The 23,573-nt window shown below is 43.7% G+C and overlaps 1 protein-coding gene across 3 annotated transcripts in view; it reads left to right on the plus strand.

Annotated features, from left to right (window-relative positions):
- The window catches only part of cog7 (component of oligomeric golgi complex 7), a 51,511-nt gene that overhangs the window by 23,380 nt on the left and 4,558 nt on the right, over positions 1-23,573 (plus strand). For all 3 annotated transcript variants that reach the window (XR_013888917.1, XM_080206573.1, XM_080206574.1), the window contains exons 9-17: positions 5,042-5,169; positions 8,089-8,243; positions 9,262-9,378; positions 12,181-12,246; positions 13,162-13,348; positions 13,485-13,625; positions 13,907-13,990; positions 19,510-19,624; positions 21,704-21,847. Coding sequence is in view for 2 of the 3 variants with exons in the window: in XM_080206573.1 (XP_080062699.1) it covers positions 5,042-5,169; positions 8,089-8,243; positions 9,262-9,378; positions 12,181-12,246; positions 13,162-13,348; positions 13,485-13,625; positions 13,907-13,990; positions 19,510-19,624; positions 21,704-21,847 (1,137 nt within the window). In the remaining variant the exon portion in view is untranslated. The remainder of the gene's footprint in view (positions 1-5,041; positions 5,170-8,088; positions 8,244-9,261; positions 9,379-12,180; positions 12,247-13,161; positions 13,349-13,484; positions 13,626-13,906; positions 13,991-19,509; positions 19,625-21,703; positions 21,848-23,573) is intronic.

A 23,573-nucleotide genomic window follows, 5' to 3' on the forward strand; every position in this document is an offset into this window, starting at 1 on the left:
TGTTTTTATCAGATCTCCCCTCATTCTTCTGAATTCCAATGAATATAGCCTCAGTCTATTCAGTCTCTCCTCATAAGCCAAACCTCTCAACTCTGAAATCAACCTAGTGAATCTCCTCTGCACCTCCTCCAGTGCCAGTATGTCCTTTCTCAAGTAAGGAGACCAAAATCAGTACACAGTACTTCAGGTGTGGCCTCACCAGCACCTTATACAGCTGCAACATAACCTAGCTGTTTTTGAACTCCATCCCTCTAGCAATGAAGGACAAAATGCCATTTGCCTTCTTAATCACCTGCAAACCAACTCCTTGAGATCATCCAGGTCCCTCTGCACAGCAGTACTACATTTGTTCATAATATTTCAATGATTTATGTATAGCCATCCAATCATTTTGCATCTCGACTGTCTATCTTTTTACCAATGAAAAAGTACCCTGCCTGCTCTTTCCTGGTCCAAAGTGGATGATTTTGTATTTACCTACATTGAAATCCATTTGTCACTGTTTTGTCCGTTCACTGAATCCATCAATATCATTTTGTAATTATGAGTTCTTCTGCACTGCTTTACAATGTCACCTGTCTTTGTGTCATCAGCAAATTATGGCTTTCTAAATCATCACCAAAGTATCGATGAATATAGTTACGAGTTGAGGCAGTTACACAAACATTACACAAACTCTTCCAATGCACTACCAGTCAGTCAGCCTCCAGAGGTCACACCCATCAGCGACATTCTCCCAGCTGTCAGTGTCAATGCTGGCACACTGTGGGACACCATGTGGTACTTTGTCAATTAGAGTACTTGGCCTTTATGCCTACTCTCTGTCTCCTACCACTCAGCAATTTCCTTCAATTCCATGAGCTTCAACTTTAGCTGACAGTTTCTAATGAGAGATTTTATAAAATGCTTTCAGGAAGGCCATATAAATAATATGAATAGACATTCACCTATCCACTACTTTCTTCATCTTTTTCAAAAATTCAGTCAGATTCACCAGACATGCCTTACCCTTTACAAATTCAACTGGCGATCTCTTGATCAGCTGAAAATTTTCAAGGTGTTCAGTCACCCTATTCTTAATTATAGACTCTTGTAGTTTCCCAACAACAGATGTTAAACTAACTGGCCTATAATCCCCTGTTCCCCCTCTCACTTAAATAGCAGAGTGATATACATTGTTGCCATCTGGAGGAACAGTTGCCAAATTGAGAAACTGAGAAGTTTATAGTTAGGGCACTGCAATGTTCTCAACTACTTTTAAACTTAGGATGGAAACTATTCAGTTCTGCAGATGTGAGACTCTTTAGTGCCATTAATTTTCTTCTTCATTGTTATTTTAGATACGTTAATTTTAGTGATTCCCTGACATTGACAGGCAGACCACTTCCTTGAATGTGAATATGCGTGTCTGCTATTTTCTTATATTGATTAGCATGATCGGTTTTTAAGGGGCACTTATTACTCATGACCACACTTTTTTCTAATGTAATTTTTGTGTTGATTTTGCAAGTTTATTTTTATAGTCACGTTTTGTAACTCTTTTTCTCTGCTTTGGCACCCTTTGTTCTTTGTATCTTTCCCATTTACTAGGATTTGGTTTTTTTTGTACGCTTTCAGTTTTATGCTGTCTCTTACCTCTATATTTGTCCATAGCTGTTTTTTTTTGGCAAGTAGAGAGAGTCTTTGCCCCCTTGAGGTATAAATTTGTTTTATATGGCATTAAGTACATTTTTTTGTTTAAATCCAATTCAATCCAATCAAAGTTCAATTCAAAAATCTCAGCAAGTGAGACATTCCAGATCCAAGCTGACAAGACAGACAGGCATCCCACTTCCTGTCTTGGTCTTGATCTACATGATCTGAGTTGTTTAGAGCAGGCATTGCACCTTCTCCAAGGCTTGATCTCATTTGCACCTTTGCCAAAAGGCCTAGATGCTGCTTTAAAAAAATTGCTTCAAATGAAACCCCAGTGCAACCCCATGTCTTCAACCAAGTGCAGTATGCCAAAACTACATTTGTTCTTGGCTAAAAGGCACTAAATACATTTCTGAACACCTCCCACTGATCTTTGGTCATTCTAGCAATTAGTATATTTACTCAGTTTACTATGGACAGTGTCTATCTCATCCCATTGAAGTCAGCCTTACCCCAATCTAAAGTCTTAGTTGTTTCAGATTTCTCTCAACGCAACATTGAACTCGATTATATTATGATTGCTATGAGATAAATGCTCATGCACTGCAGAGCTGTTAGCTAAATATGGCTCAGTACTCCATGCTAAATCTGGCTTATTACTCATTACTAAATCTAAGAAGGTACACTCCTTTGTTGGTTCTTTGACGTATTGCAACAGAAAACTATCCCACTCATTCAGGAACTTTGCAACCCTTCTAACATGTGCTAATCCCAACCTATTTGAAGTTAAAATCCCTATTAAAACTACAATTGCTACCCGGGTCATAGAGGTTTATAGCATGGAAACAGGCTCTTCGGCCAACTTGTCCATGCTGCCCTTTTTTTTTAAACCCCTAATCTAATCCCCCAATTGCTCCAATTTTCCCATATTCCTCAATACCATTGTACCCACATAACTATCTAAATGCTTTTTAAAAGATAAAATTGTACCCGCCTCTACTACTACCTCTGGCAGCTTGTTACAGACACACACCACCTTCTGTGTGAAAAAATTGCCCCTCTGGACACTTTTGTATCGCTCCCCTCTCACCTTAAACTCATGCCCTCTAGTTTTAGACTCCCCTACCTTTGGGAAAAGATATTGACTATCTACCTTGTCTATGCCCCTCATTATTTTATAGACCTCTATAAGGTCACCCTTCAACCTCCAACACTCCAGAGGAAAAAACTCCCAGTCTATTCAGTGTCTCCTTATAACTCTATCCATCAAGTCCCGGTAGCATCCTAGTAAATCTTTTCTGCACTCTTTCTAGTTTAATAATATCCTTTCTATAATAGGGTGACCAGAATTGCACACAGTATTCCAAGTATGGCCTTACCAATGTCTTGTACAACTTCAACAAGATGTCCCAATTCCTGTATTCAATGTTCTGACTGATAAAACCATGCATCAAGATTGCCTTCTTCACTACTCTGTCCATCTGTGATTCCACGTTCAAGGAGCTATGAACATGTACCCCTAGATCTCTTTGTTCTGTAATTCTTCCCAATGTCCTACCATTAACTGTCCTATACACAACTTTCACTATCGTCATAAATCCTTTTCTAATTCTTTGTTAAATTCTCTCCTCTGCCTATTTGCCACTCGTTATTTGACATCATAGTGTTTCACAACAGCAGCCTTCCAAAACTTAGGACGATGGTTTGTACTGTGGTAGTCAAATGTATATGAGAGTAAATTAGTGAGAAAGTGAAAACACACTGAAAGCTTCTATAGGTATGTAAAATGGAAAAGACTAGCAAAAACAAACATGAGTACATCACAAGTAGAGTCAAGGAATTAATAATGGGGAATAAAGAAATAGCAGAGAAACTAAAGAAATACAAAGAACAAAGAAAAGTACAGTACAGGAACAGGCCCTTTGGCCCCCCAAACCCAAATACTTTGGGGGCGATTTTACAAAAATAACTCTTCATCCCGAATGAGCTTGAAAACAGGAGAAATTTTTTGAACGACTTAAAAATTGAATAATAGGCAATTGAGTATGTAAATGATATATTGGCCTTTGTTGCAAGAGGATTTGAGTCTTGGAGTTAAGATGTCTCACTGCTCCTTACCTCAGAAAAGATATACTTGCCATAGAGAGATAAGTTCACCAAACTGGTAGCATGGTGGTTTGCATTTCTGCTTCACAGCGCCAAGGACCCTGGTTCGATTCCCAGCTTGGGTCACTGTCTGTGTGGAATTTGCATGTTCTCCCTGTGTCTGTGTGGGTTTCCTCCGGGTGCTGCAATTTCTTCCCACATTCTGAAAGACGTGCTGGTTAGGTGCGTTAACCCGAACAGGCACTGGAGTGTGGCAACTAGGAGAATTTCACAGGAACTCCATTGCAGTGTAAATGTAAGCCTCACTTGTGACTAATAAATAAACTTTAATTACTGGATGATAGGATTGTACTATGAGGACAGATTAAATAGACTAGGATTTTATTCTCTAGAATTTAGAAGAATGAATGGTGATTTCAAACATACAAAATTTTTACAGGGCTTGACAGGATAGATGTGGGAAGGACGTTTACCCTGGCTGTGGGGATTCTAAAACCAGGAGGCACAGTCTCAGAATAAGGGGCAGACCATTGAGGACTGAAATGAGGAGGAATTTCTTCACTCAGAGGGTGGTGAAGTTTTGGAATTCTCTGTTCTGGAGGGCAGTGGAGGTTCTGTTGTGGTTTATGAAGACTGAGATTTCTACCTATTAAAAACATCAAAGCGTACAGGGGTAGTGCAGGAAAATGGTGCTGAAGTAGAAAAGCAGCAGTGATCTCAGTCAAGGGCTTGAAGGTGCAGGCTCAAAGGACTGAACGCCTACTCCTACTCCTTACATTCTCATATTCTAGTCTGGAATTTATATCTACTTCGTTACTTTATTGGTGGGCGGCACGGTAGCACAGTGGCTAGCACTGCTGCTTCACAGCTCCAGGGTCCTGGGTTCGATCCCCAGCTCGGGTCACTGTTTGTGTGGAGTTTGCATGTTCTCCTGCATGGGTTTCCTCCGGGTGCTCCAGATTCCTCCCACAGTCCAAAGATATGCGGGTTAGGTTGATTGGCCATGTTAAGAAATTGCCCCTTAGTGTCCAGGGATATGTGGGTTAGAGAGATTAGTGGGTATAATATGTAGGGATATGGGGGTAGGGCCTGGGTGGGGTTGTGGTCAGTGCAGATGCGATGGGCCGAAGGGCCTCTTTCTGCACTGTAGGGTTCTATGATTCTATGATTGAACTAAGCCCTAAACGCGGGACAAAAAATTTAAATACTTATTGCCTCAAGCTTATATGAACCAATACCTTCAGATTCTGGGATATTGCAGCAAGCCTTTAAGCAATTGTTATTCTTCGTTGATTTGCAGGTGAGACCAATTTGGTGAAAGTTATAGAACTGGTTGCAGCAATCCACAGCCCATACCTGCCTTATCAACTGCAGTACGGAGATCTAGAGGGGTCATACCTGCTTATCCAGATCAGTGCAGTCCCACTGGTAAGACCTAGACTATACTGCTCAAATCACTGTTTGATGCCCTGCTGGTGTAATAACAGTGGGAGAGATAGCAGTGGAGTTGGGAAGGGAGTGTAATGGGGACTGAGGTGGTTTGTGGGGAAAGTTTTAGCATCATGGTAACTGGTGTTGGTCTTTATGAGAAATTTTTACTGATCTTTAGTTTTGTTTAAAATCTGACAGAAAGGGCTATGACAGAATATGTACTTGTTTAATTTTATTCTCAGTGATTATGCAGAATGAGGGGAATTGGACATGACCAGCATAATCTGTACACTGTAAAAGCAGTCTGTACAATGATATGGTCTAATACATTTAACTCAGGTTTCTCCAACTTTTTTGAAAGACAAGAAACAATTGTTGAGCAAAAGTACAGCAATGCCAAGACAATAAATTGTTAAGCTTAAAAAAGAGTAAGTGATAAAAGCCACAGGGTGTACGAGGGTCAGTGTATATGGATGAGTGACAGTGAATATGTGCATGTATATGTGTTGGTGTGTGGTGTTGGGAGTCAGTGGGAAAACATGAGATTGGGTGTGAGTTGAGTTAGACTCACCCTCCACACACGCACTCAGTGCCATGCACCTCCCTCCACACATTCAGTACCATGCACCCCACTCCACACACACACATTCAGTGCTATACAACACCCCTCCACACACTGACTCAGTGCCATACATCCCCCTCCACACACTGACTCAGTGCCATGTAGCCCCCTCCACACACTGACTCAGTGCCACACACCCCCCTCCGCACATTTGACTCAGTGCCATACATCCCCCTCCACACACTGACTCAGTGCCACACACCCCCCTCCGCACATTTGACTCAGTGCCACACACCCCCCTCCGCACATTTGACTCAGTGCCATACACCCCCTTCACACACTCACTCAGTGCCTTACATCCCTCTCCGCACACCCACTCAGTGCTATATACCCCCCTCCACACACTCACTCACTGCCATACAGCACCCTTCACACACTCAGTGCTATACACTCCCCTCCACACACTTGCTCAATGTTGTACACTCCCCTCCACACACTCCCTAAATGCTGTGCATCCCCCTCCACATACTCAATCAGTGCCACACACCCCCCTCCGCACATTTGACTCAGTGCCATACACCCCCTTCACACACTCACTCAGTGCCATACATCCCCCTCCACACACACACTCAATGCCATGCACCCCCCTCCACACACACACACTCAATGTCATATACCACCCTTCACACACTCAGTGCCATACACCTCCCTCCATACACTCAGTCAGTGCTATACACTCTCCTCCACAAACACACGCTCAGTGCCGCGCAGCCCCCTCGGCACGCGCGCTCAGTGCCGCGCAGCCCCCTCGGCACGCGCGCTCAGTGCCGCGCAGCCCCCTTGGCACACGCGCTCAGTGCCGCGCAGCCCCCTCGGCACGCGCGCTCAGTGCCGCGCAGCCCCCTCGGCACGCGCGCTCAGTGCCGCGCAGCCCCCTCGGCACGCGCGCTCAGTGCCGCGCAGCCCCCTCGGCACGCGCACTCAGTGCCGCGCACTCCTACACCTCCCTGGGCCAGACATGACCTTATCCTCCACCTTGAGGAAGAAACTTGAGACTGGACAGCTTCCAGTTCTGAGCACCCAACATCATCACCAACTCCTTCACTCCTTTGAAACAGTGCCATGGAAACTTACTCCATCTGAGGTTTGGTTTGACAACTGATTTGTATGATGGCGACCAGGTTCCCCACACCCCCTTGACCATTGGCCTTCCCGATGCCTCTGTCTCTGGGCCGGGACATCCCGCATCCCAATGACCAGCACCAATCATTGTCCTCTGTCCCTGTGCCACTGATCCAAAATACAGAGTGGCAGTGGGATCCCCAATAGGCTCTGTCCCCTTAGCACTGCCCGATGAACAGTAGGCAGTGCTAAGGTGACCCTTGGCCATTGCCACTTTGCCTCTTGGGCGGTGCTGGGAGCCAGGCTGGCAAAGTCCAGGCGGCACTCCCCCTACAGCCTCCATGGACTGTCTCCACTCCGGCAGGGTGGGGCTGTCAGCTCCCCATCAGTGGAGAGCTGGTGTAAACCTCGCTGGAGTGAACCACTCCTGGCGGAGGGGAGAGGCTAGCGGGCCTGGAGACTTCATTCGCAGGCCCACTACTAGGATTTAAATGCTTATTTAAATATTTAAAGCAGTTCCACACTGATTACTGGCATGGAGCTGACACCGACAGAAAATCTGAGGCCCGGAGACACATGAAGGCCATGGTGCCCAGCGGAGAGCCCGCTAAACGGCCTCCACTTACGTCTCCCGGTCTGCTGCACTGAATCGCCCCCAGCACATCCAGCAGTGCAGCACTCCCTCAGTACAAGTGTCTGGTCTCTGGGTGTGGTCGGCTTAAGGAGTTTGACACCATTCAGGACAAAGCAATCCACTTGATTGGCCTCTCATTAGTCACCTTAAGCAGCTTCCCAGCACTGACATATAGCGACAGCAGTGTGTACTATCTATAAACTAGATTACAATTGTTTTCCAAGTCTTTTTCAAAAATACCTTCTGAAGTTTTTATCACCTAGAAGGATTAAGGCAGCAGATACAAGGGTTCATTGTCACTGTAACTTCCCCACCATCCTGTCTTGGACTATATCACCATTCCTTCACTGTCTCTGATTCAAATCCTGGAACTTCCTCCCTAACAGCACTGTAGGTGTACTAGATCCACTGCTGCAGTTCAAGAAGGTAGCTCACCCCCACCTTCCCAAGGACAACTTGGGATGGGCAATAAAAGCAGTGTTGCTCACATCCCAGAAATGAATTTGTTTTAAAATAATTTGTGATAAGTTGCCCTTCAGTGGTTAAAATGATTGTCTTCATTTGTCAATAATTCCCTTTTCCTGCCTTTTCTCTTCAGGAATGTGGAGAGGTGATTGACTGTGTCCAGGAACTTAATCAGTCAGTGAATAAACTCTTCAGCCTGGCCAGTGGGGCAGTGGACAGATGCATCAAACTAACTGATGGACTTGCAGTTTGTGGCCTACTCAAAGCACTGAAAGCTCTCTTCTCAAAGTGAGTCTCTTTTTATTGTCCAGTAGCTTTGCACTGCCCAGTGGCCATGTGCCACTTCGCCACCAGTGATAGTGGTCCATTCCGCTCCCCGGTAGCTATGGATCACTCTGCTGCCCAGTGGCGGTGAGCTGCTGCACTGCCCAGTGACGGTGTATTATAATTAGTGGGAAAACACCACTAGAGAGATCTTTTGACATTTTTCTGTGTTGGTACACTCAAGCAGCTGCCTGACTTTGCATTCTAACGTCTGCACATACAAATTGGTGATCCCATTTTCCATCTGCATTGGAACAAGTATTCCGATCCTGTAATTTAGCCTCTTGTAAGAGGAAAATCATCTGATGCAGTTAAGTGAGACACAGGGTGGAATTTTCCTATGCCGCCCACCCGGTAATTGTAGTGGGCGAGCGGGGGCGGGGGGGATGGGAATCGTGCAAAGGTCTGTTGACCTTGGGCAGAATTTCCCAGTCTTGGGATGAGTGCAGCCAGAAAATACCACCCATAATCTTTATCAACCACTTAAATTTGTCACATATTCTGAATCGAGCTGTGGGGGAGGCAATGGCATAGTGGTATTATTGCTAGACTATTGATCCAGAAACTCAGCTAATGTTGTGGGGGACCTGGGTTCGAATCCTGCCACAGCAGATGGTGGAATTTGAATTGAACTTAAAAAAAAACTGGAATTAAGAATCTACTGAAGACCATGATACCATTGTCGTAAAAACCCATCTGGTTCACTAATGCCCTTTAGGGTAAGAATTGTTCTCACCTGGTCTGGCCTACATGTGACTCCAGAGTCACAGCAATGTGATTGACTCTCAACTGCCCTGGGGCAACTAGGGATGGGCAATAAATGCTGGCCAGCCAGTGACACTCATGTCCCACAAATGAATTTTAAAAAAGTTAAAATATAACATATTGTAGTTTAATTCTGTGGAGAGGAGGATGCTAATGTTGTGTCATGGATTATACCTGAGGGGGTGCTTGTGGCTCACATTTTAATTCCCTGTTCCAGATACGTGTCCAGCTTTGCCAGTACTCTTCAGTCCATTCGCAAGAAATGCAAACTGGAAGACATCTCCAATGGATCCTTATTCCAGGAAGACTGGACAGCGTTCCAAAACTCGATCAGGTGATGGGGCAGTGAATTCAGTGCAGAACTTTCATCCCCTCTTCACCCCTTTGCTGGCAGTTTAACTGTCATATGCCCCATCACTCACATCTGTGTTGATATATGTTTCTTCTCCATCGACATCATCAATGTAACATCAATAGAAAATGCTGGAAAATCTCAGCGGGTCTGACAGCATCTGTAGAGAGAGAGTAGAGCTAATGTTCCAAGTTTGGATGACCTTTCATCAGAGCCTTTCCCTTCCTTGGCCGGTCTGTGTCTGTTTCTGGTGATAGACTGTCTACCAGTATCCATTACAAGCCCACCGACTCCCACAGCTACCTTGACTTCACACCCCACATCCATAAGGACTTCATTCTCTCAGTTCCTTTGCCTTCGCTGCATCTGTTCTGATGATGCCACTTTCCAAAATAGCTTGCCAATATATCTTTCTTCTTCCTCAATCATGGTTTTCCTCCCACTGTGACTGACAGGGCTCTCAGCTGCATCCAACCCATCCCTAGGGCCAGTGCTCTCACCCCCTCCCCTCCCAGAACCAGGATAGGGTTCCCCTTGTCCTCACTTTTCACCCCATCAGCCTCCACATTCAAAGGATCATCCTTCGCCATTTCCACCAACTTCAGCATGATACCACCACTCAACACATCTTCATCTTACTCCTCCTGTCAGCATTCCTCAGGGACTGTTCTCTCTTGGACACCATGGTCCACTCCTCCATCACACCCAACACCTCACCCTCTGCTCACAGCATCTTCTCATGCAATCACAGAAGGTGCAATACCTGCCCTTTACCTCCTCCCTGCTCACATCCCAGGTCCCAAACACCCGTTTCAGGTGAAACAGCGCTTCACATGCACTCCTTCAATCTACTCTACATCGGAGCAACCAAACGTAGACTGGGTGACCACTTTTCAGTATACCTTCGGTCCATCCACAAGCTGGACCCAGACCTTCCTGTGCTTGCGACTTCAACATACCACCCTGCTGTCATGCCCACATGTCAGTCCTTGATCTTTTGCAATGTTCTAGTGAACCAGCTCTGATGAAGGGTCATCTAGACTTGAAATGTTGGCTCTACTCTCTCTCCACAGATACTGTCAGATCTGCTGAGATTTTCCAGCATTTTCTGTTTTTGTTTTGGATTCCAGCAGCCACAGTATTTTGCTTTTATTATCAATGTAACAGACGGTTTTACCTGGGAATACACTTGGTCCTCATTGTAACACATGCTTGTTCACATGTTCCTTTCAGCACCCTTGCACTCCTGCCAGTTTAATGTCTCTAATTTCATGCCCCTCCTCATATTGTCTATCCATTTGGTTTAGGGGACAACAAAATGTTTTTTAATACGATTTTCCAAGGAAAGACATTTTCTACATCCTATTCTTTTTGCTGCGTGTTGCCAAGACAGTTGTTATGAGAGCAGACTTGTGATTTGATGAGGGCAGGCTGACAGTTCCCCCATCAGAACCAGGATCAGAGAGGGAAGAAGCTGCTAGAAAGATCGCAGGAAAGGATGCTATTGGGACTTAATGGTTTGAGTTATAAGGATGGATAGACTGGGACTTTTTTTTCCCTGTAGCTTAGGAGGCTTAGGGGTGACCTTATAGATGTCAATAAAATAATGAAGGGCATAGGTAAGATAGATAGTCAACATCCTTTCCCAAAGGTAGGGGAGTCTAAAACTAGAGGGCATAGATTTAAGGTGAGAGGGAAGAGATTCCAAAGCGGCAATTTTTTTCACTGAGGGTGGTGAGTGGCTGGAACAAGCTGCCAGACATAGTAGTAAAGGCAGTTACAATTTTGTCTTTTGAAAAGCATTTAGACAGTTACATGGGTAAGATGGGTATAGAGGGATATGGGCCAAATGTGAGCAGTTGGGACTAGCTTAATGGTAAAAACTGGGCTGCATGGACAAGTTGGACCAAAGGACCTGTTTCTATGCTGAAAACTCCTGTGACTCTATGCTGTGATTAATGGTGGTGATGTTTTAGTTCAGTCAAACCAGTAGCTGCAAGTTCCTTCTTCAAGATTTGTTGACAATCCTTCTTCTTTTGGCAACAACAGATTGTATTTATAAAGTGCCTTTAACATAATGAATCATTGAAAAGCTTATCACAGGAACTTTAGCAGGAAAAAAAATGACACATAAGATGATATTTGGGCAGATAGCCAAGAGCTTGATCATAAAACTAGGATTTAAGGAACATCTTAAGGAAAGATAGAGAGTTGAAAAGGTTTAAGTTAGAAATTCAAGAGCTTAGAGTCCAAGCAGCTGAATACACAGCTGTCAAAGGGGAAACAATTAAAGTTGTGAATGTTGGAGAGCAGAATTAGTTAAGTGCAGATGTATGGGAGGTTGTAGGACTGGAGGAGACTGTAGAGATAGATAGGGGCATGACCATGGAGAGATTTAGAAACAAGGATGAGAATTTTAAAATCGTGGCACTGCTTGTCCAGGAGCCAGTATGGGTTAGCAAGCACAGGGGTAATGGGTGAACTGGACTGAGCACATGGGGCACAGAGTTTTGGGTGATGCCATATTTACAGAGAATGGAATGTGAGAGCTGACCAGAAATATGTTGGAAGTAACAAAAGGCATAAATGAGGGTTTCAGCAGCATGTAAGCTGAGGTAGGGATAGACTCAGACAATGTTATGGAATTAGAAATAGGTGGAGGACTGTTAATAGGTTCTGTGTGTTCTGATTTTCATTCATTTCATTTCTGATCAAAGTTCTGTTAGTTATGACTGACTATTTGATTCTTTCTCACTCTCTAATCACACATTGTTTTAATTTTAGAATTATAGCAACCTGCGGTGAACTATTGCGACAGTGTGGGGACTATGAGCAGCAGCTGTCCAACAGGTTAGTTCCAAATAACACACTCATGCTTCCAATAGAGCCTACTGAAAGGTGAATAGCAAAATGGAGTTAATTATGAGAATAGGAAAGGAAGCCTGCAAGTCTGATCAATGGGGTGAGAGATTGAGGGGAAGTATGGCATATTCATCTGGCGAGGCTAGCTACGTGTGGAGTGGTATTAAGCCAGTAAACAAGGTAGTTTGAGGGATGCCGGTTACAGTGAGACATGGATGGGAATCTGATGAGTGTGCCAATTTGGGTTGTTGGGAAAACCCAATGCTAGACAGTCAGACCTTCATCTACAGCCCACTAACGGAATGCAGGTGAGGTTCGCACCAGCTCCTGGTGGGTCTTCTGATCTGCCGTGGTGGTCACCAGAGGAAGATCTAGCTGTAATTTCATGCTGGCACGAAACCAATATCTGGACCTTGTGCCATATTCTCTCTCTCTCTCCCCCCTCCCTCCCTCCCTCCACTGCCCCACCCCCACCCCCAATCATCATCATCAAACTTGGGAAAATTCCTCTCAACCTAAGCGCTTCAGATGGAGCAAATCCATTGAACGTTGACCTTAAGACTATCACAGGCATGATTTCACGGGGAGATGGATAAAGATATCTTCACACGGAGTGGTTAAAATGTGGAATTTTCTTGTCAAACACCACTGTTGAATTAGAATCTGTAAATTCTTGTACAGAGGATTAGAGACCTGTTCAAAGAAACAGAATGCAATGAGTGTGAGGAAGAATGAATGTGATGTAGTGATAAACACTGATGCAGTGCAATGGCCTAGTTCAGTTCAGTATATTCTATGTAATGGGGTGAGATCAATTCAGAGACTGTTCTCCACTTTACAAATGCTCTGCCATGTTTAAACTGGATTGTAAGCTTTTCCAATCTTTTGGAATCCCTCTTTTAGGATATTATCTACTGCAGGGAAGTATTTGTCTGAGTCATACAGCCCACACAGTCTGACTGGCATACAAGAAACCAGCTTCTCTGACAAAAAAACCTCCATCAAAAATCCTTGGCAAGAATATAATTATTTACTGAAGGCAAATCCAAGTGAATATGCCAGTCTGATGGAAATACTTTATATGTTGAAGGTAAGATTCCATTCTTTACCAGGGAACAGGTGAGAAAACTGGGAGGAGAACAATCGAAAACCTTTTGAAAGGTCAGATACAATAAATCCCTGTGGTTAAGGGTCTATTGTTAGAATCCTTTTCTCCTGCTTTGTAGGAAAAGGGAACAGGAAACAATAATTTGCTGTCGGAAGCTCGTGCAGCGCTGACCCGTCTTAACCAGCAGGCACATCAACTCGCCTTTGACTCTGTATTCCTCCGCATCAAGCAGCAGCTGGCACAGGTGCCCAGGATGGAGGTGAGATGGTTGTTCAGCCCATTGGAGCTTACCCCTCATTCCTAGGATTTTTAGAATGAGTTGATTGAGGGGTTGGGGGATGGGCAGGGCTAGCATTGGTTGGCGGGGATACTGTCTGTGGGGCGAGTGATTGCAAATGGGGGAAATTACAATACCTGTGAAGAGGAAACTTAGCACAAACACAAATGTTTATATTGGTTCCATGACTGTTTGCACCAGATGTTCAGTTTCTTTATTACATGCATACTGAATCTTGTGTTTTCTCCATGCATCCTGAAAAGACCTGGAACATGGGAACAATGGGAGAGACACTGACTGAGGATCTCCCAACATTTAGCCTTGCTCCTCTTGAATACATCAGCAATGTAAGTGTCTTGTTTTCTTGAAAAACAATCTTGTCTTTGTCATAGCTCATATGAATCATTTTCTCCAGTTTCTGCACCCACTCTGACTATGTAGGTATTTACATATAAACATCTTTACTATGTGGGTGTTGCTGGCAAGATCAACATTTATTACTCATTTTTGATTGAAGGTGAGCTGCTGCCTTGAACTGCTGTGATCTGTGGGATGAAGATATCCATAGAAACATAGAGGAGCAGGAGGAGGCCATTTGGCCCTTTGAGCCCACTCCGCCATTCATTACGATTATGGCTGATCATCCAATTCAATAACCTAATCCTGCTTTTTCCCTATAACCTTTGATCCCATTTGCCCCAAGTGCTATATCCAGCTGTCTCTTGAATACATTCAATGTTTTGGTATCAACTACCTCCTGTGATAATGAATTCCACAGGCTTACCATTCTCTGGGTGAAGAAATGTCTCCTCACCTCCGTCCTAAATGACCTACCCTGAATCCTCAGGCTGTGACCCCTGGTTCTGGACTCCCCTATCATTGGGAACGTTCTCCCTACATCTACCCTGAGTAGTCCTGTTAGAATTTTGTAAGTCTCTATGCGATTCCCCCCTCATTTGTCTGAACTCCAGCAAAAACAATCCTAACCTGGTCAATCTTTCCTCACACATCAGTCCTGCTATTCCCGGAATCAGCTTGGTAAACCTTCGCTGCACTCTCTCAAGAGCAAGAACGTCCTTCCTCAGAACAGGAGACCAAAACTGCACACAATACTCGAGATGTGGCCTCAGCAAGGCCCTGTTTAATGCAACAACACATCCCTGCTCCTGTGCTCAAAACCTCTTGCAATGAAGGCCAACATACCATTTGCCTTTTTTATCGTCTGCTGCACCTGCATGCTTACCTTCAGTAGTGGTGCACAAGGACACCCAAGTCCTGCTGCACACAGCTCTTTCCCAATTTACAGCCATTCAATGGGATTACCAATTCTAGAGTAATCCCTAGAATTCAGTGCTAATTCTAGGGATTACCAGAATTTTGACCCAGCAACAATGAAAGGATGGCGTACCACATTGCAAAGGTCAGTGCCAAGGTGGAAGATTGGGAACTTTTTAAAGATCAACAAAGGGTTGCTAAAAAATTAATTAAAAAGCAAAGGTAAATTATGAAAGATGACTAGCACTAAAAAAGGATAGCAAAGGGGAAGAGTAACTAAAGTGAATGTTGATCTCTTGGAGGATGAGAATGGTTAATAATGCGGAATGCAGTAATGATGGAGATGCTAAGTTAGTATTTTGCCTCAGCCTTCATGATGGAGGACACTAATACCACCCCAATAGTAACAGGTAATGCAGAGGTTATAGGAATGGAGGAACTTAGAACAATCATCATCAATAAGGAAATAATACTCAACAAACTGTTGGGATTGAAGGCATATGGACAAGTCCTCAGGGCTTAATGGCCTACATCGTTGGGAATTAAAGGAAGTGACAGCGGAGAGAGTAGATCCACTGATTATAATATTCCAAAATTCCCTGGATGAGGGAAGGGTTCCAGTGGATTGGAAAAATACTAATATACACCCTTATTCAAAAAGGGAGGGAGGCAGAAAATAGGAAACTGTAGGCCAGTTAGTTTAACATCTGTTGTTGGGAAATTATTAGAATTCATTATTAAGGAAGTAATAACAGGACATTTGTAAAGTCAAAACTCAATCCATCAGAGTCAATATGGTTTCATGAAAAAGTTGTACTTGACTAATTTGCTAGAGTTATTCAAAGGTATAACAAGCCAAGTGGATAATGGGGATCCTGTAGATGTATCTAGACTTCAGGAAGATGTCTGATATGGTGCTGCACAAAAGGTTAATACACAAGGTAAAAGATCACAAGGGGTGGGATAATTTATTAGCTTGGATAGAAGACTGGCTAACTGACCGAAGGCAGAAAGATGGGATACATGGGTCTTATTTTGGTTGACAAGATGTAACTAGTGGGGTGCAGTAAGGTTTGGTTCTCGGACCCCATGTATTTACAATCTATATTAATGACTTGGATACAGGACTGGAAGGTACTGTAGCCAAATTTGCAGATGACACTGAAATAGGTGGGACAGTAAGTTGCAATGAGGAAATAAGAAACTCACAAATGGATATAGGTAAGTTAGGTGAGTGAGCCAAAGTGTGGCACATGGAGTTTAACATGGATAAGTGTGAGGTTATCCATCTTGGTCCGAAAGATGGAAAAACAACTTGTTATCTAAATGGCGAAAGACTTTGGGATGCTTTGGTGTACAGAGGGATCTAGGTATCCTTGTGCAGAGTCCCAGAGAACTGGTATGCAGGTACAACAGATAAAAAGAAAAGCAAATGGAATTTTGGCATTCATAGCTAAAAGAATAGAGTATGTAAGTAAGGAAGTATTGCTGCAATGATACAAGGCACTGGTGAGACCACACCTGGAATACTGTGTACAGTTTTGGTACCCTTATTTGAGGAAGGATATAGTGACATTAGAGGCAGATCAGAGGAGGTTCACTTGATTGATTCCAGAGATGAGAGATCTGCCTTATGAAGAGAGACTGAACAGTTTAGGCCTATATCTCTAGAGAAATTGAGAATTTAGAAGAATGAGAGAATATGTAATTGAGGTATATAAGATGATAAAAGGTATTGACAAAGTAGATGTAGAGCAGATGTTCCCTCTTGTGGAGCACTCTAGAACAAGAGGTCATAGTTTTAAGATAGGGGGTTAACAGGTTTAAAACAGAGATGAGGAAAAGCTACTTCTCTCACAGCGTTGTGAATCTGTGGAATTCACTACCCAGCGTGCAGTGGATGCCAGAACGTATTGAAAAAGGAGATAGACAGATTTTTAATTAGTAATGGGTTGAAGGGTTATGGAGAATGGGCAGGAAAGTGGAGTTGAGGCTGAGATGAGATCCGTCATGATCATATTGAATGGTGGAGTGGGCTCGAGGGGCTGAATTGCCTAATGGTTGCTCATAGTTCTTCTGTCTTCTCATACAATTTCATGCTTTTCTGGATCAGCGCATGCCCATCCAAGCAACATAAAATTCTGGCCCATCTTTTTGCTATGTGCCATTCCCAGACCAAGAAAGGTAGCTTAGAGAGCTATCTGTGTAGCTGATTGTGGAAACATTTTTAAAACTGAGAAAATGGGCAATGAAGGAAGAATACTGAAAGTCCATAACGGGTAAGTCAGAAAGGGACAGAACAAGTCAATGTTTCAGATGGGATTGGAACTCTAAGGGAAGCAGGTGTTGGGATGTCATATCTGAAATGCTCATCTTCACTTTTCAAATGCAAGTCAATTTGCTTTGCATTCTCAATTTAATGTGTTAACACTTTTTCCTCAGACTGGAATTTCTCATGTAAACTAATTCACAATGTGTCTCAGTGAAGCTGAATATTTGTGTGTCTCTATTATCCACCTTCCTCTGCCCAATTTGATAAAGCCATATCCAATAACCATGTTTCCAAGTAGCGGCCTCAAATTGCCATGGGGCCTTAGGCTAATGGTCGTACCTCTGAGATCGGGTCATTCAGTACAGGGGTAGAAATACAACCCTCTGCTCCAAGTCACTCTGCTGCTTACTGGCTCGCTTATGCGTCCTTGCATGACGTGCTTGTGTGCATTTAACCTTTTGTCTTTCCTCTGACTTTGATGAGATATGATTTGGCATTTGTTAACTGAAACAGGAATTTGGGAAAGCAAGCACTCAGAAATATGTTAACATCATCAAGGCTCTGCCATTAGAATCATAGAATGATTACAACACAGAAGAAGGCCATTCAGCCTGTTAATGTCTGTTCATCTAGTGCCATTCTTCCATAGCTCTGCACGTTTTTCCTTTCAAACCATAATCAACTTCCCTCGATTGAACCTGTCTCCAGCTCTCTCTCAGGCAGTACGTTCCATATCCTAACCATTTGCCGCATTGCTTATTTTGCAATAACCTTAAATCTATGTCCTCTGTTCTTGATACTTCCATCATTAGGAACAGTTCCTACCTGTCCACCCTGAGCAAGACCCCTCATGATTTTGAATACCTCTACCAAATCACCTCTCGAACTTCTCTTATTCAAGGAAAACAATCCCAATTTTTCCTATCTATCCACATAACTGATGTTCCTCACTCCTGGAATCATTCGCATGAATCTTTTCTACACTAGTGCTTTCACATCTTTCCTCAAGTGTGGTGTCCAGAACTGGACAGGGATCCTCCAGTTGAGACGAAACCAGTGTTTTATATCGGTTTAACATAACTTACTTACTCTTGTACTCTAGGCCCTTATTGATGAAGCCCAGGCTATCATATGCTTTATTAACCATGCTCTCTACTTATCCTGCCACATTCAATAACTTATATACACCCAGGTCTCCCTGCTGCAGAAGCCTCTTTAGTTTTATACCCTTCCAACCTAAATGAATCACATTGCACTTACTGCATTAAGTTTTGTCTGCAACTTGTCCACCCATTCCACCAACCTGTCTATGCCCTTTTGAAGTTCTGTACTATTCTCCTCAGTTCCTAAATTTTGTATTGTCAGCAAATTTGAAATTGTCCCCTGTACACTGAAGTTTATATATATAAGGAAGGGCAAGGATTCTAACACCAACATCTGAGGATCTCCACTGTAAACTTTCCTCCAGTCTGTAAAAAAGTGGTAACCACTACTTGAATAGATTGGGTCTGTACTCATTAGAGTGTAGAAGGCTGAGGGGGGATCTTATAGAGACTTACAAGATAATGAAGGGGCTGGATAGGGTAGAGGTAGAGAGATTCTTCCCGCTTAGAAAGGATAGCAGAACTAGAGGGCACAGCCTCAAAATGGAGGGGGGGGGGTGCAGTTTAGAACGGAGTTGAGGAGGAACTTCTTCACTCAAAGGGTGGTGAATCTCTGGAGTTTTCTGCCCATTGAAGTGGTAGAGGCTACCTCGTTGAATATATTTAAGTAACGGGTAGATAGATTTCTGATAGACAAGGGAATTAAGGGTTATGGGGAGAAAGCGGGAAAGTTGAACTGATTCACTTCAGATCAGCCATGATCTTATTGAATGGCGGGGCAGGCTCGAATGGCTAGATGGCCTACTCCTGCTCCTATTTCTTATGTTCTTACTTCTTGTTTCTTGTCACTCAACCAATTTCATATCCGGGTTGCTACTGACCCTTTTAATTCCGAGAGTTTTAACTTTGCTTACAAGCCGGTTGTGCAGCACTTTATCCAGTTCCCTTTGGAGATCCATGTACATTACATCAACAGCTTTACCCTTATCAGCTCTTTCTGTTACCTCATCATAAAATTCACGCAATTTACTTAAATGTAATGTACCTGTAACAAATCTATACAAGCTTAATTATCCCACATTTTTCCAAGTGACTATTAATTTTATCATGAATGATCATTTCTAGAAGTTTCCCCACCATCAAGGTTAAACTGACCACTGGCAGTTGTTAGATTTATGAGTTCTAATTGTTTTTTGGTGGCGTTTGTTGTTTCCAGATTGGCCAGTACATCATGTCCCTGCCTCTGCACCTGGAACCATTTGTAACACAGGAGGATCCAGCACTGGAGCTGGCACTGCACTCTGGGAAGCTTCCATACCCTCCAGAGCAAGGTAAGGGGTGGGGGGTGTAAGGTGGGGTCAGGATGGAAGGAGAGAGGGGTACAGTAGAAGTAGGCAGGGGGAGTTATGGAGGTGGGATGATGGAGCAGACTTGGGTGAGTGGACAGGATAATTTACCACATTATGAGATGACAAAGAAAGTTCAAAAATAGACATTGTTCCACTGACTAATCTGCGGGTGCATGGCTTTGAAGGTTGCTGTTTCTGAAGATGTGATTTTATTAGCAGCTAGGAGGAAAGTTATCGTAATGAAACTAGACTTGGAGAGTTAAGTTACAAAGACATTACTTAAACATGGCTTTTATTTGATTTGATTTGATTTATTATTGTCACATGTATTGGTATACAGTAAAAAGTATTGTTTTTGCGTGCTATGCAGACAAAGCATACTGTTCATAGACTATGTAGGGGAGAAGGAAAGGAGAGGGTGTAGAATGCAGTGTTACAGTCATAGCTAGGGTGTAGAGAAAAAGCAACTTAATATAAGGTAGGTCCATTCAAAAGTCTGACAGCAGCAGGGAAGAAGCTATTCTTGCGTCAGGGTTTGTATGTGATCTCAGACTTTATCTTTTTCCTGACAGAAGAAGGTGAAAAAGAGTATGTCCGGGGTGCGTGGGGTCCTTAATTATGCTGGCTGCTTTTTCAAGGCAGCGGGAAGTGTAAACAGTGTCAGTAGGTGGGAGGCTGATGTGCGATGGATTGAATGATGGACTGGGTTTTGTTCGCAACGTAGTCCTTTGTAGTTTCTTGCAGTTTTGAACAAAGCAGGAGCTCTGGTCGCATCAAGCTGTGATGCAACCAGAAAGAATGCTTTCTATGGTACACCTACAAAAATTGGTGGGAGTCGTAGTGGATGTGCCAAATAGAACACAGAAAAACTACAGCACAAGCAGGCCCTTCGGCCCACAATTGCGCCGATGATATCCATACCTACTAGGCTTACCTATAACCCTTAATTCTATTAAGTTCCATGTATTCATCAGAAGTCTCTTGAAAGACCTTATTGAATTTGCCTCCACCACCATCGACGGCAGCCAATTCTACTCGCTCACCACCCTCTTGAGTGAAAAACTTACCCTGATATCTCCCCTGTACCTACTCTCTAGCACCTTAAACCTGTATCCTCTTGTAGCAACCATTCCAGCCCTTGGAAAAAGCCTCTGAGAATCCACCCGATCTATACCTCCCAACATCTTTTACGCTTCTATCAGGTCACCACTCATTCTTCGTCTCTCTAAGGAGAAAAGACCGAGCTCTCTCAACCTATCCTCATAAGGCATGCCACCCAATCCAGGCAACATCCTTGTAAGTCTCCTCTGCATCCTTTCAATAGCTTCCACATCCTTCCTGTAATGAGGCGATATATTCTCTTGAATATCAAAAATAGTAAAGGATTTTGATTGGACAGAAAATGAGAAATTATTTCATCTGGTGGGTGGATTGAGAACAATGAGGGAGAATTCTTGAAATTTATTATTGTCACAAGTAGGCTTACATTAATACTGCAATGGAAAATCCCCTGGTCACCACGTTCTGGCACCTGTTCGGTTATACTGAGGGAGAATTTAGCACGGCCAGTGCACCTCAGCAACACACCTTTCAGGCTATGGGGGGAAACTGGAGCACCTGGAGGAAACCCATGCAGACATGGGAAGTACATGCAGACTCCACACTTTCAAGACTCAGATGGATTTCTGTTGGGTAACTGACTGTTTGCAACCTTGGTGCAGTGTTTGTTTCTAAGATGAGCTTCCAATTACATATCTACACCATCACTAAGACCATATATTACTACCTCAAACATCACCCAAATCTGCTCCTGTATAAGGTAGCCATGTTCCTCTTCCAATAGGGAATTTCACCCCAAAGGTGAACAGAAAGCCCGTATAGATCATTAAGATGTATGGGGAGCTGATATGCGTCAATTAGGTGCTGGATGAGTGGGAATTTGATGTGGGCTGTTAGACAAGCTGAGGTTTGTGGAGAGCAGTGATGGAAGTTGTGTGCATTTTTGATTGTATTCACTTATAGGTGGGATTTGACACTTTGCATGCTTATAATCCCTGATAGGTGATGAGCTACCAGAGTTAGACAACATGGCTGATTACTGGCTGGGCTCTGTTGCCAGGGCAACAATGCATACTTACTGTGAATCCATTCTACAAATCCCAGAGCTAACACCACACACAACCAAACAGCTCGCCACAGATATTGGTAAGTGGAACATATACGGGAAGAGATTTATGTGTTTTATTGATAATGTTATGATTAGTGATAGAATCATACAGCACAGAAGGAGGCCAATTGGTGCCTGTGCCAGCTTTTTAAAACAATTGGTACTGTTCAATATACTCTATCCCAATGACTAAATATTCCATCCTACAAACTCTTCCTCCTCCCTGTATCTTGACTCTATTGAAGAGTATGCCAGCATGATGGTTACGCTATTGGATCAGCAAACCAGTGGCTTGGACCAATGATCCAGAGACATGATTTCAAATCCCACCATGACGAAGGGGAATTTAAAACCAAGTAATGAATGAAATAAAATTTGAGATAAAACTATTCACTGTAATGATGACCACAAAACTACTGGATTGCTATGAAAACACATCTGGTTCACTAATGGCCTCTGGGGGGGAAATCTGCTTATAAGAACATAAGAAATAGGAGCAGGAGTAGGCCATCTAGCCCTTCGAGCCTGCCCCGCCATTCAGTAAGATCATGGCTGATCTGTCGTGGCTCAGTTCCACATTCCCGCCCTCTCCCCATAACCCTTAATCCCCTCTCTTACCAAAAACCCATCAACCCACGTCTTAAAAATATTTAGTGAGGTAGCCTCCACCACTTCAACGGGCAGAGAATTCCAGAGATTCATCACCCTTTGAGTGAAGAAGTTCCTCCTCAACTCCGTTCTAAACCGCCCCCCACCCCCCTTTATCTTGAGGCTGTGCCCTCTAGTCCTACTGTCCTTTCTGAGCGGGAAGAGTCTCTCCACCTCTATCCTATCCATCCCATTCATCATCTTATATGTCTCAATGAGATCTCCCCTCATTCTTCTAAACTCTAATGAGTACAAGCCTAGTTTATTCAGCCTCTCCTCATAGCTCAACCCCCTCAACTCCGGTATCAGCCTAGTAAACCTCCTCTGCACTCCCTTCAAGGCCAAAATATCCTTGCGTAAGTGCGGCAACCAAAACTGCACACAGTACTCCAGCTGCGGCCTCACCAGTGCCCTGTACAGTTGCAGCAAGACCTCCCTACTTTTATATTCAATCCCCCTCGCTATGAAGGCCAGCATCCCATTCGCCTTCCTGACCACCTGCTGCATCTGCAGACTGGGTTTTTGCGACTCATGCACAAGGACCCCGAGGTCCATCTGCACCGTCGCATGCTGCAGTTTTTCGCCATGTAAGTAATAGTCCTTCCTACCATTATTCCTACCAAAGTGGACAACTTCACACTTGCCAACATTAAATTCCATTTGCCAGTTCCTGGCCCATTCGCCCAGCCTATCTAGATCCTTCTGCAGACTTTCCACACCCTCCGCGCAATTTGCCGTTCCACCAATCTTGGTGTCATCAGCAAATTTCTACACCATACACTCAGTTCCCTCCTCCAGATCATCTATATAAATGGTAAATAGCTGAGGCCCCAGCACCGATCCCTGGGGCACTCCACTATTCACCAACCACCAATCCGAATAGCACCCATTGACCCCCACTCTCTGCCTCCTATTTGACAGCCAATCCCCTATCCACGCTAACACCCTACCCCCAACTCCATGCCCCCTGACCTTCTATAATAACCTCTTGTGCGGCACCTTGTCAAACGCCTTCTGAAAATCAAGAAACAGTTTGGCCTATATGTGCTCCAGACACTCAGCAATGTGGTTCACTCTTCACTGCCCTCTGATATGGTCTAGCAAGCTACTCAGTTG

Source organism: Carcharhinus amblyrhynchos, chromosome 18 (assembly GCF_965287045.1).
Source record: "Carcharhinus amblyrhynchos chromosome 18, sCarAmb.v2.hapA, whole genome shotgun sequence".
In the NCBI taxonomy this organism is placed as follows: Eukaryota; Metazoa; Chordata; class Chondrichthyes; order Carcharhiniformes; family Carcharhinidae; genus Carcharhinus; species Carcharhinus amblyrhynchos.